Source organism: Callorhinchus milii, unplaced genomic scaffold (genome assembly GCF_018977255.1).
Source record: "Callorhinchus milii isolate IMCB2004 unplaced genomic scaffold, IMCB_Cmil_1.0 Scaffold2, whole genome shotgun sequence".
Taxonomy (NCBI): Eukaryota; Metazoa; Chordata; class Chondrichthyes; order Chimaeriformes; family Callorhinchidae; genus Callorhinchus; species Callorhinchus milii.
This window is the reverse complement of record NW_024704743.1, coordinates 110,997,304-111,011,330: the sequence shown is the minus strand read 5'-3', so window position 1 is coordinate 111,011,330 and position 14,027 is coordinate 110,997,304. Positions and strand designations below refer to the sequence as shown.

General features: G+C 40.7%; 1 protein-coding gene across 1 annotated transcript in view; it reads right to left on the bottom strand.

Moving 5' to 3' along the window:
- Window positions 1–14,027, bottom strand: part of tpd52 (tumor protein D52) — a 94,768-nt gene that overhangs the window by 35,019 nt on the left and 45,722 nt on the right. Inside the window, exon 2 of the mRNA XM_042346906.1 lies at window positions 5,969–6,150. Within this exon, the coding sequence (XP_042202840.1) occupies window positions 5,969–6,150 (182 nt within the window). The remainder of the gene's footprint in view (window positions 1–5,968; window positions 6,151–14,027) is intronic.

Genomic DNA, 14,027 nt, shown 5'->3' with positions numbered 1-14,027 from the left:
AAGTTGGGGAAGGAGGGAGCGAGGCGGAGGGACTCCCCTTTATGGAGATACAAAGTGTATAGGCAGAATGTCTGAAAGCTCACCTGCAAATGGCGAGGCAGGTAGGGTGGAGGACATAAAATAGGCCAAGTGGAGGGAGCGTCAGACATTATGTAACATAATATAAACATTCTGTACAAACAATGCAGTGCAGGAGATGGCTAACAAATGCTGTGTAGGAAACAGCTAAGGAAAACTGTGCGGGAAATGGTTAACATCATTATGAGAGCAAAACAAACTCCTCGCTCCCTCCCTTCCCTCCCCTCACCCTGACCATTTCCCCCCTGCTCGGGTCCTGACCCAACTGTGCAGCGCCTTGGGACGTCCTCCTGACGTGAAAGGCGCTTTATAAATGGAATCTTGTTGTTGTTGTTTTACTTTATTACCTGGGAACTAACATGTTCACTCATTGTAAAACAATCTAAAATACTCAGTGTTTGCTCATTCAGCTTGCTACGTTGTTTAAATGCACGTTGAATAACATTAACAGTTTAATGTTGGTTTAAAATATTATCCTTACAATATTTCAATGATATTGGATCATTACATTTTTGAAGGACGGTTTTTCAGGCAAATGTTTGCCAGTGAGGGAGCGGCTAGTCTGTGTGATACTTCCCGCAGGTGTGAAATTCAAAGCACTGTTTTCATAATGCTTTCTGGCTGTGAATATAACCACTGCTGGAGATTGGGGACTGATGGTGAACAGTAGCCAAGACTTCACTGGCTGCTCAGTGCTGAGGTGTGAGAGAGAATAAACCAGGATCTGAAACTACAACTTGAAATACATGACTTAGAATAATTTTTTTTAAAAAAAGATTGTGGTATTCTATGATCAACTTCTATCATTTTTTTTAAAAAGCAGATCAAATCTGTTTACCTTGGTTGCTGTCTGTTGATGAGGAGAGAGGAATCTGGCTGCAGACTTTATCTTTGTTACTGCAGTCAACTCTTTTATGATAAATTTCCTCCCTCTCCTGAAGCTATTATTTCATGTCCAAATGGCCAATCTTTACACAAGATTGTAGGAAATGGGGTATATAATGCAATTCAAACAATTAACTGCTTGTATTTATATAACAACAAATTACACTTGTATAGTGCCCTTCATGTCGGAAAGACGTCCCAGGGCGCAGGACAATCAAGGGTTTTGGACCCGAGCTGGGAGTTGGGGTCAGAAGGGGAGGAGGGCAGGGGGGTGGGGATGGGAGGGTGGTCGAAGGCATGGTCGAAGAGGAAGGCCTTCAAATGGAACTTGAAGGAGGCAAGAGAGGAGGTGAGGCGGAGGGATTGCGGATAGAGTTCCAGAGTGTGGGGGCAGAGATGCTGAATCCCCAACCGCCAATGGTGGTCACCGTCTCCCACCCCTCCTTCCTCTCACTCAAAATCCTCCTCCTCTATCGGCCCACTAAAACCTCTCCCACCTTCATCTCTGATATTTCGACACTTCTTACATCTCTCTGCCTCTGCTTTGATCGCCTCATCATCCTGGGCGACTTCAACCTGCACTTCACCCCCTCCTGCTCCATCTCCTCGGACTTCTCTTCCCTGCTCTACTTGCTCAACCTCTCCCTCCACATCAACTCCCCCACTCACAGTCACGGCCACCCATTCGACTTGGTGATCACCCGGGGCCTCAGTGTCTCGGATGTCACCATCACCGACAAGGCCGTCTCCGATCACCACTTCATCTCCTTCACCACCTCCATCCCCCTCCCCCTCCCCACCTCCACCAGACCCACCACCATCTTCTACCGCCCCTGGAAGAAGTTATCCCCACAATCCCTAACTGCTGCCTTGGAGTCCTCTGAACTCCTCTCCCTCTGGCCTTCAACCCTCACTGACCCATCTACTCCTCTCACCCTCCTTCACAACATCCTCTCCTCCACACTCAACACTCTTGCCCCCATCACCTCCCGTACTGTCTCCTACTCTCGCTCCTCCCCCTGGTTCACCACCCACCTCCGCTCACTGAAGAGCCAGGGGGCCTTCTGCCACTCTGCCCCACCATCTGAAACTCCATCCCACAGTCCCTCCATCTCACCCCCTGCTTTGCCACCTTCAAGGCCCATCTCAAGACCCTCCTCTTCGACCGTGCTTTCGATCTCCCTGCTTCCCCCCCTGTCCTCCACCCTCCCCGACCCCCAGCTTGGTCCGTAACTCTGTCTGTCCAGAGCCTTGGGACATCCTCCCAACATAAAGGCACTTTACAAATGTAATTTTTGTTGTTGAATCATGTGTAAGCTTGTGTAAAGTTGCATAGCTTTCATTGACAAATCCTGTCAGCCACTGCCTTACACTGGGTTTAATAGGGCCTATGTTGCAAAATAAGGGGCAATCCTGTTGCGAACCACAATCTCAGATTTAAAAAAATATTAAAACACAAAACACCATGATATAATTTCATTGCCAAGCCAATTCTATCCTCATCAAATTCTATCCACGTACTACAGTGGGGCGACAGGGGAGTGAGCATTGGGGATTGTCAATGGAAAGCGATCTTGAATTCCCCTTCCATGTCTCAGCTTCTTAGGCCAAATGTACTGGCCTTACTGTTGTTCAACTGAGCTCTGATCTAAATGGCTGATTCAATAACAGACCCTGTATTTACCGAAGAAGACGGTTAGTCCCTGCAGTTAAAGTTTCACAACCCATGTGCCAGGACTCTTAAAAAAAACTCCCTTCTTCTGTGGAATCCCTGTTACGATGTTTTTGAAAAAAATCTCGGGAAAATCTAAAAAATATTTTTATTCTGATCACTAAATGTTCATTAACTTATCACTTCAGATGAGTTTCACAAAGTAACAAGTTGAATCCCTTAAAACAGGTTTCTGCCAAGAGAACAGAATTAATACTGCATTCAGATGAAGACATGAAGGACAAACATTCAAACAAAAATAGTATTCATCAGTCTTTTGGATGAAATGTCAAGTTATATAACCCATGAGCAATAAAAAAAATCCCACTTTTGTAGATACTGTGTTACAATTTTTTTGAAAAAATCCAGGGGAAAATCTATAAATATTTTTTCTGGTCACCAAATGTTTATAAACTTTCTATTTCGGTTGAGGTTTCACTTTCAGTTGAGACATTTAAACTATCTGTCTGTTCAGGTGGATTTTAAAGACCCCGTGATGCTATTAAAAAAAGACATTGGTCAATGCACTGTGGGACATTGCTGTGTGAAAATTGGCTGCTGTATTTGCCCACAAATACACTTGAATTTACAATATGAAAAGGTGCTATTATTATAATAATCCTTGCATTTGCTATAGCGCTTTATCATATCATTGAGACACCTCAAAGTGCTTTACAGAATATATTTAAAGTGGATTGACTGTGTATTTGTGGGTGAAACGTGTAGTCAATTGCACACAGTGATGTCCTACAAACAGCCGTGGATTAAATAACCAAATTTTTTGGAGGGAGGAATTATTACCCCTGGAAAGCGATCCGCCAATCAACTAACAACCGGGTTCCAACTTACTGCAAGGAAAACTCAGACGAATGGAATAAGGAAACTCGCCCCGCCCAGGAATCGGGAAAAACAAGAAACAGTAACCACATATATTCTCACTACAAGTCATGATATAGTACTAGCCACTTTATCCACAACAAAGTTGGTAATACCAACCATAGATTTGACTGAAAAAGATCAATATCCTCCCTCGATGGAAGATGGAATTAAAATTTAACGTTGGATCTTCTATTTCATTTCTTCTACTGAGCTGAACACCATCAGCTGAAATATTAATTTGCAGACAGTCAGAAACTGTTTATTCATTTTGCTTTGCAATAATATTGCCAAAATTCTTGAGATAAAGTTTCCTGGTTCTTACCAAAAATAACAATACAAGAAATGCCTAAGCTTGCTAGCTATAAGATAGATTCTTTTTACTTGCATCAATTTTCATGATTTCATTGCAGTGTTGCCTCAGTAAAATAGACTGGTTACTTGTCCTGGACTAATCAACTTGAAAGGCAATCAACACAGTCTGAACAGTCAATGAAATTGAATAGTCGCTTGCAAACCAGACTGAAGCCAATTATGGTGTCCCAACTGCTCAGCGACAGCTGGAGGGTGATAAAGACGTGGGAAGTAAGGGTATTAAGGGATATGAAGGACAGGAAGATAAATATAATTAAAAGATCTGCCCCGATTTCATAAAATGTAGGAACAGAATTGATGGGCTGAATGACCTCTCCTGTCCCTAAACATCTCTGCACTCTTGTGCTTTATCCACTCTTTATCCATTACAGTATGAGGGAGCTGCAGTATTTTTTCCACTGTGAACTTCAGATTTCACAAGGCATAAATGTATTGGACTAAACTAAAAGTACTGTAACTATCTACGTGAACAACTTGCATCTGTATAGTTCCTTTCACATGAAAGAACATCTCAAAGTGCAGTGAACAGGGAGCTGAGATGCTTAAAGCCGTAGATAAAAGACAGTCAAAGATATGTAACAGGAGATTTTTGAAGGCAGGGAGGGAGTTAGCAGGCCAAAGTGGTTACAGAACAGAATTCCAGATGACAGGGGCCTGGTGGATAAAATCTCAGCCACTGATGGTGGAGCAAAGGGAGTGAGAACTAATAATAATAATCCTTGCATTTGATATTGTACATTATTTTGGAGAATTCTCCAATAGTCAAAGGTGAATACCAATGTTTACTCAACACAAACTTGCTTCCCAACTTTTCAAAATTCTTTCTTCAGAATTCGAATAAAACTTTTAACAAGACGCAACAAATCAGTTTTTTTAAAAAAAGTAATGCGCTAAAGTAGTAGATTTTCTTCCTTAATACAGAGTAGCCTCTCAAAAAAGGCCATCTTCTTCCTGAGGCTGTAAAGAGTAATGCCTTTTCTTTACAGCACACCAAAGCTATAAATAATAAACTTGCCATCAATTGTTTGTTTGAACAGCTTGATAAGGTCTGGAGTATTCGGCTGTATTGTTAGTAGCCGTTAAAAGAAAAGTTGCTGCATTTTAAGATTTGACTGCAGACACAGTGGCACCACAGTTATTGTTTCAACCAGAAGTTCAGGAGAAATGTACTTCACTATTTTTGTGAAAAAAGGCGATTTGTGCTAACTCCCTGAATTTAGCTTTCTTAATGCAAACAATAAGCTTTCCTTCACTGAGAAGCAGATTCTGACATTAGCTTACGGGACGATATTTATGTGCATTTCAAAAGACATTTATGACTAAGGTAACTTTAATGCCAGATGCCACTTTTAATGCTACACATTGCCAGTCTTACAGACCTCACAGGATTTCAGTTCTCGTTGCTGACATTTGTCATTACAGTACTGCTTTGTGGCTTTTATTTGCACAACACTGAAAGAGAAAGTGGTATTTTCATCATTTATAGAACAGGCTGAGTTCAACCCATGAAGTTATGGCTTGAAACTTTAGCATGAAGCACTGGACCATAACTAAAATTATCAATTTCACTTGAACTTTCACTTGAACTAAAGCAAGTTATTATTCTAATGAAACAACTTCATCTTGTGAATGGAGTCATGCACTGTGACTAGAAAAGCTTTCCTCAGGAAATCTCGGCATAAATGGCATCTAAACACCAGGAAATGTGCCTTGGGATATAAAGGGCATCTCCTGGAGGGAACCCCACACAAGTCACTGATCCACGAGAAGCTCAACTCCAAAGCTATCTCGAGTCAGAGCCAAGGTCAACAGCCTCGGGTGTGACAAACATGGAGTTCCCTGGAAATACACTCTTCATCCATAAATGCCTTTTATGGTTTTGAATTGCTTTTTACATTACTGATTTCCCAATGAGCTCTTGTGTTTGTTTGTATATATGTGTGTATGTATGTACGTACGTACGTACGCACGCACACACGCATGTATGAATTAGTTAAAGCAAACGTCTTACTTTTTATCAAAATCAAAGTTAGAGCTACTTACTCTCCATCCACTGCTGGTCTTTTGCACACACAGGGAAACTTGCCTCCAAAGTCAATGTAAAGGTCATCACCGATTCTGTGGAAGATTTTACCAATGACTAATTTGTCTTTGGCAGGGCCCATTTGTACTAAAGGGGAGTGCCTCAATAATGAAGCAAATGATTCAACTTTCTGTGAAGACACCTAAAAGAAAAGAAATTAACATTATAAAACAATAATTACTTTACAATGAAGGCATATTATCAATAACAACAACAACTTGCACTTATATAGCTCTTTCCAACGCAAGATAGCGTCTCAGAGTGCTTAAAATATTCCAATTCAATATGGGCTTTCAGGTTACATTTTGCATTGCTTATGTGTCAAGGTTGTGTTTAAAGGCAAACTTCAATAATTTTTTACTGATAACACAAAATCTCTACAAAACCTGCCAGAGACATGTATAAAACCTTTCATCATTAAAAAAAAGCACCCAGAGGATCAAAAAAGCAACTGGAGATTTTCACATATGATTACTGAACATGTCCCAGGTCTAAACCTTAAATATTTATTTAGGAAATAATATTGTGGGATACAGTATATAGTTTGTGACTGCCAGCATGGTGGAAGGCAAACTGGATGGACCTTGGTCTTCTTTTGTCTAGCAATTATGTTCTTATATCCTCACTGTAGTTCTAACATGTGGAAAGTCTTTTCATCAAGCTAAAGCAATTCAGTATTGGGAGAGATGGGGGAGGAGACGAATGAGAAATGATCTCAATACAAATACAGTACTTTGTGCTTATTAGTAGTCTTAATAAAGGAAAGAAAATTCCAGCAATCTAAAAATGTTGAGACAGTTAAGAAGCTTTTTTGTTAACTTTCTGGGCTTGAAGCCTGCATGCATTCCTTCGCGATTGTTTCTACTCCTATATTTGTAGATGAGATTCAGTAAAGTTCCCTTGTGTGATCAAATTAGACTGCAGAAGCTGATTCTTGACAAGATCTTAACGAAGTGTTGGTACAGGCAGGCATTCCTGGGTTAACACACTTCTACAGTGCAATTCTTTTGAAACCTACACAAGTTTTCCAGATTCTTGTACCAAAAAGCAGTATTCGGAAAGATGGGGAAAGAGAGGAATGAGAAATAACAATAATAATCCTTGCATTTGATATAGCGCTTTTCACGTCGGGAGGACGCGCTTCACAGAGCGCTTCACAGAACACACTGTAAAGTGAATTGACTGTAAATTTGTGGGCGAACGCGGCAGCCAATTGCACACAGCAATGTCTCACAAACAGTCGTAGATTGAAAATGACCAATTTATTATTGTTTTTGGAGGGATTATTATTAGGCTCTGTGTGGAGTAAGGAAACTTGCCCAAGGTTTCGCCCTCTGCCTGGAATTGAACTCAGGTCTCTCACTTGCAAAGCGAGTGCTCTAACCACCGAGCTACAGGACTCCACAATACAAATACAGTACATTGTGCTTATTAGCAGTCTTAATAAAGGAAAGAAAATTCTAACAACTTAAAAATGTTGATACAGTTAAGAAGCTTTTTTTGTTACTTTTTTGGGCTTGAGGCCTACATGCAAAAGTGGATCCAAGTAGACCCAGACCTTTACCAATCTAACCTTCTTCTTCACTGCTGCAAACTGATGGAACCATTACAGCCACGATTCTTTCTCTCTCTCTCCAAGCAGTAAAAGTTATCATTTAAAGCTAAATGGTGCTCACTTTATACAAAATTGTTGTTTTTGGACATTTTAAATGTTAGTTTAGACTCGGAACAAATGGAACATGTAAACCACCATGTTCACAGCCCATGACGCTGACTTCAATAAAAGAATCACTATGGTGAGATAGAAGAATTTGAAAAATAAACTTGAGTCAGCTGCATCTCATTCTGAAGTGAATATTCTCTTTCCAGCATTGGTGTCAGATGGCAAACATTTCCATTAGATCTCATCTCCAACAAAGTCCCATTATCTGAGACTGGAGTCAGGGATTCAGTCCTTCAACATCTGCTTATTTTCCAGAATCCATGATCTGGCTGTAAATTGGTCTGCCGATGGCTGGGAAATGATATTACTCTAAATCACTAAATCACACATTCTCTTCAGCAAAACCATTTGTTAGATCCTTAATCAAGATCAGAAGCACAATGTATGATGAATGTCTAGTGGAATACAGCGCAGCCCTGATATGCACAACACATTAATTGATATTGATGATAACCTAATGACCTAGAAATTGGCTAGTTTAGCTTTCCACGCTATAAAANGGCCACCTTTCAGGTCATCCCTGAAGTTACATTTAAATAAAAGATAAAAATACTTGCACGTTATGTAGCGGTTTATCACGGCAAAACATCTCAAACCACTTAAATAATAATAATCCTTACATTTAGTGTTGCGCCTTTCACATAGGAGGACATCCCAAAGCGCTTCACAAGATACACTGTAAAGTGGAGTGACTTTCTTTTGTGGGCAAACATGGCAGCCAATGTGCGCACAGTCAAACAGCCATGAAATGAGTGGCCAATTTTATTTGGGGGATAGTTGGCCAAGACACTGGGAGAAACTCTCTTTTCTTTTTAAATAGTGCCATGGGATCTTTAACATCCAGGCACACAGGGCCTTTGTTTAACATATTATCCTCTAACATACAGCACACCCCGAGCCCTATAACGATGTGTCAGCTAAGAGTTACAAGTCCCGACGAGGGGGTTTGAATCCATAACCTTCTGACTCAGAGGCAAGAGTGCTACCAACTGAGTCAGGCTGACACATGGTTAGTTGCAGTAAAACTCCATATATCCACACCCCAACCTTCCTCCCCACCCCAACCTTCCTCTCCACCCCAACCTTCCTCTCCCCCCACCCAACCTTCCTCTCCCCAACATAATTCTGGGTTTCTATTCTACATGGTGGGTATCAATACTTAATTGGCTGTATGACCACTTTCTGTTCTTGTCTCGTCATCAGCACATGCCTTCAGCAAAATATCAGGTCATTAGACCAACAGGCAGGACTATTATTAGGAAATCAAGAAATGCCAAACTATTTGACCTACAAGGACTGATGATTAAAGGTTACAAATCAGCATTAATGGGCCCAGTGACTTCTGTGTTTATACCAGATTTCCAGCATCTGCAGTACTTTGCCTTTTGAGCATTAATGGGAAATTGAGTCAGAAACATTTCACACAACACTTTTGAGATAACTTACCCTATTTATCAAATCTGACAGCCTTAAATACCAAAACATTCCAGAACTCCTAAGATAAACAGTTGCTGGCATCACTTTTATTATAGAACAGTGCAGATATGTCCTGAACATGGTTCACACCATTGCCTTCAATCCAGATGCCAAGTGTCATATGTTATGTTTATTCCATATATGAGAATTTCAGATCGATGCAGTTGCACATCTTTTCACATGCTAAAAAGTACTGAATTCATGTTCTTAACATCGTGTTCGTCATAAGCGCTCCAAGACTCTACCCATGTGAAGGATGCTACATAAATGCAAGTTGTTGTTGTTTTTGTTGAATTACCTAGAATTCACAGCGCTTATTAAATTTTTTATACCTGACCACTAATTTCTAGAAAGATTATATTTGTGAGCAGTTCTCTCACGAAGCATGACAGTGTTTCATGTTTCCACTCCATGCCAAGCATACAGAACCAATGACGTTCCTTGCATTTATTGTGTAAAAACAAATCACCAGAAAAAAATTATATATTATACTTATTTTCAATTTTGTCTATGATTCACTCAAAGTACATTTAACAACAACTTGCAGTTGTATAGTCAGTCAGTAACTACACTTTACAGTAAATCCTCTGAAGAGTTTTGAGATAAGGGGCTATATCAAATGTGAGGATTATTATTATAGCAACACCTGTACAGGGGTCTGTTGTTTGACTCAATGATATTTCTCAGCAGTGCTCTGGCAGATGTCACAAAAAGTAACACTATTCACTTTGCTGTTGACATCCCTCTTTCCAGAGTGATTAACTGCTTATTTAAAAACAAGTGCTGACTGAATTTCTGCAGGTGAAAACAGATGGACTTGGGACAGATTTGTGAAAGCTGCAAAGAACCTGGAGAAAACAAGTTAGTGGATTAAACAAGTGTTGAAGTGTGGAGAAAGGTGATAGAAAAGGAGGAATTCTACAGAAATCCTGAGCCTATCTGTCACCAAATAACCCCTTCAAGCGTATTTTTCTTCTAAATCAACATTCTACTTTTTTTGGATTGAGCCAATAATTCAGAACCCATCTGCTAGTGATTCAGATGTACCCGAAGGAACTCTCTTCCATCCCCTCAAAGTAGATGTTCCTCTTTGTTTCCTTGGCTTCAATTTCCTTCCTCATCCAAATTCACCCCAAAGGTTTTAATTAATTGCCTACTCATCTGGTTGTTTACAGGACATTCCTAGCACAAATTAACAGCTGTATTTTCTCCATCACAATGTTCACTATGTTTTTAATCTTAATCTGTAGAGCATTTTGAGATGTATATTTTTTATGTGAAATATGTGAAAACTAACTCAGTCTGGTCCAACCGTTTTGGTTGCTGAGGACTGGATGCCCTATTTGAGAAATGTCCACAGGCTGCATAAGCAATATGTTTGTGTTTCCCTTCCAGAAACATAACATTTATATTTACACAGCGCCCTTTTCATGTCAGAAGGACATCTCAAAGCCTCGACACTGCCAGCTGGGAGTGAACGAGCAAGGGAGGTGGGGATGGGGAAAGGAAAAGATGGGGGAGGCTAGGGCACCCCTTAAACTTCTTGTAAAATCTTCACCACTTTTAGGTGGAACTCTTGCCTAGTCAGTGCAGTCACCTTGCGCAGAGAATAACCATCTAATGATGAACTGGACAATGATCAATTTGCAACTTCTCATCAACAGAGTTCTTCATACATTATTTCTTTTAAAATAAACAAATAATAATCCTTGCATTTGATATAGTGCCTAATCACGTCTTCTAGACGTCTCAAATCGCTTCACAGAATATAAAGTGAATTGACTGTATATTTGTGGGCAAAATGCGGCAGCCAAATTGCGCACAGCAATGTCCCACAAACAGTCGTGGATTGAAGTGACCAATTTATTATTTTTCTTGAGGGATTATTATTAGGTTTGTTGAGTAAGGAAACTTGCCCAATGTTTCGCCCTGCCCGAATCAAACCCAGGTCTCTCGCTTGAGAGGCAAGTGCTCTAACCACTGAGCTACAGGACTCCACATCCTGTACAAAAGAGAATTAAGTATTATAGACCAAGTAACTACTCTCCGTTTAATAACATAATTCAGCCAGAGCAGGCAGGTCTTGACAAAAACATACTAACAAAGTGAAAAAACAAAGTTAGGTGCTCTGAGACGCCGTCCGGCATGAAGGGCGCTATATAAATCCAAGTTGTTGTTGTTGTTGAAAAAACAAAGTTAATATTTCTCCCAATTTGGTAATTGACACAATCATCCTCATGCTGCAGTTAAGAGTTAATTTAACAGAAGATATTTTTATTGGTTGGTTAGCATTGCTATCAGTCATCCCTACATTTAACATAACTTCTAATCTAACTACAGTAGTCCATCTCGATTCAGCCCTCTCCCACTCAGAATGTCAGGGTTGGTATTTCAACAAACTCTGGAATGTTTTCGAAGGATGAAATTTCTTTTTAAAACTAATGAAATTTTTTAAGGTTGCAAAGCATATCATCCACATGAAGACCACAGTATAAATACAAGTTGTTGTATTATTATTACTAAGGATAAGGGAACTTGACTTCAAACCAAACTGTTGTACAAATGAAATTATTTGGGAGTTAGATGACTTTACAAGGAAATAAACAACTCTCAGTTGGATACGTAAGCGACAATGCCACAGACAGAAAGAAGCATTCATGGCCACAACTGTTTGCCAGCAAAACTCAATAATTCTGATATTGTATCAATTTTATCACACTTTCCAAAGATTTGTTTAAACAAAATGTAAATATTCACACATTTCAAGTGTAATATTTAACCTTTTGGGGGCATATACAATACAATTTACATTTATACAGTGCCTTTCATGGTGGAAAAACATCTCACACTGCTGGCTGGGCACCCGAGCAGGGGGAAGGAGCTGAATAGGGTGGGGAATGAACAGATGACTGAAAGTGCGGTCAAAAAGATATGTCTTAAACATATGCTTTGAGGTACACTTCAAACATTGGGAGAGAGGGATGGGGTGAGTTAGACGAAATCCGGAATGGCTGAATGCTCACTCAACATTGTGGGGGGAGATGACATGATCCAGGTCAGTGTTTGCTGAGAGAAGGTGAGCGCTCAGGTTGTAGGTCATAGAGGTAGGGTGGGACGAGGCCATTGAGGGATTTAAAAGTGGGAACAAAAATCTTGAATTTGATCCGCTGGTGGATGAGAGTCAGTGGAGCCAAATACAGATAGGGTGATAGACTTGCAGAACCCGGTGTAGGAGAGAACACAGGCAACACTGAGACTGATGTAGGGAAGAGATGGGGAGTCTGGAATAGGGCTTTGGCATAGTCAAGCCTGGATGTGATGAAAATCTGCATCCAGAAATCTGCAGCCCATGGCGGAAGAGTTGTTGGAGGCTTGGGGGTGGGGGGGGTGGGAAAGGGACAGTATGGCCGCTTTCTAAATGCAAGTTGGTGACGTACTGGTGCTAGATGGCACTAGCATATTTAGTGCTGTACACATCGTACAAGTATTTTGTTTATTGACGATGATAGAGATTATGGAGAAAAATCATTGCACCACCAACGTTTTTCTACTTTCTCTCTGAATAGTACACTAGCTACAGCGATTTGAATCGACTCTGACTTTCAGCCACTACGGCCAGAACTCCTTGCCTTGATCCATTCTTCTAGCCCCACCTTCAAATCACACCTGAAAACTTTCCTCTTCAACCGTGCCTTCCCTTCTTTTCCAGCTTGGCATCAAACCACTCCTGTTAAGCGCTCTGAGATGGTACCTGGGTGAAGGACGCTATATAAATACAAGTTGAGATTTTGCTTGATCAATTGATTGCTATTTTAAAACGACTGCCATTTGTCTGTGATTCCATGCAGTTAAATGACTATTCAATGAACTATTTGTTTGCTAAAGCTTAATTAATGCAGCTCTTTTATAAATCATTACGCCAGTCTTAGTAAATCTGAGCTGATATGGTCCAACGTGACGACTGGGTTTCAAGTCAGAAATCTTTACAGAATTAACGCTCCTACTTACTGAAAAGGTGCAACTACAATGTCAGGTCTTGCATGCTATGTTGGGTTGATAACCACTGAAACTTAATGGGCTTGCTCTCCCCTACCTCCGTGACCTTCTATCCCCCTACCAATCTGCCCACTCCCTCCACTCAGCGAGCTCCAGCCTGCTTCATGTCCCCCACGTCCGCCACCTCGCCCGCACCACTATTGGTGGGCGGACGGGCCTTCAGATACTCTGACCCCACCCTCTGGAACTCCATCCCGCAGTCACTCCGTCTTGCCCTTTCCCTTGCCTGCTTCAAGACCCGTCTCAAAACCCTCCTTTTCAACCATGCCTTTGATCCCCCTCCTTCCTTGCTGCCTTCCACTCTCCCCAATGCAGACCCCCATCTTGGGTCCAAAACACTGATTGTCCAGCGTTAGGACACGTCCTTGGGACGTTATATCCCAACGAGAAAGGCGCTATACAAATGTAATTTTGTTGTTGTGATGCAAAAAGAAGGGGTTCTCCATGGACACAAAGGCAATCAGCTCCCAAGATTCTAATGTTTTCAAGAAGAAAAATCCAAGATTAACAACATTTTTATCTTAGCATTTCCCATGCTTGCAGAGGAAGCATATATTCAACAAGAAAACAAGCACTGGTTGGGGGTGAATTACTGAGAATGTATTTCAGAAGTATTATCTCGGGATTGATCTGAATCTTTTAGTTCTGTAATAATAATAATGCTTGAATTTGATATAACGCTTTTCAAGTTAAGGCTGTCTCAAAGCAATTCACAGAATATACTGTAAAGTGTAGTGACTGTGTACTTAAGTGTACGCAGTAGC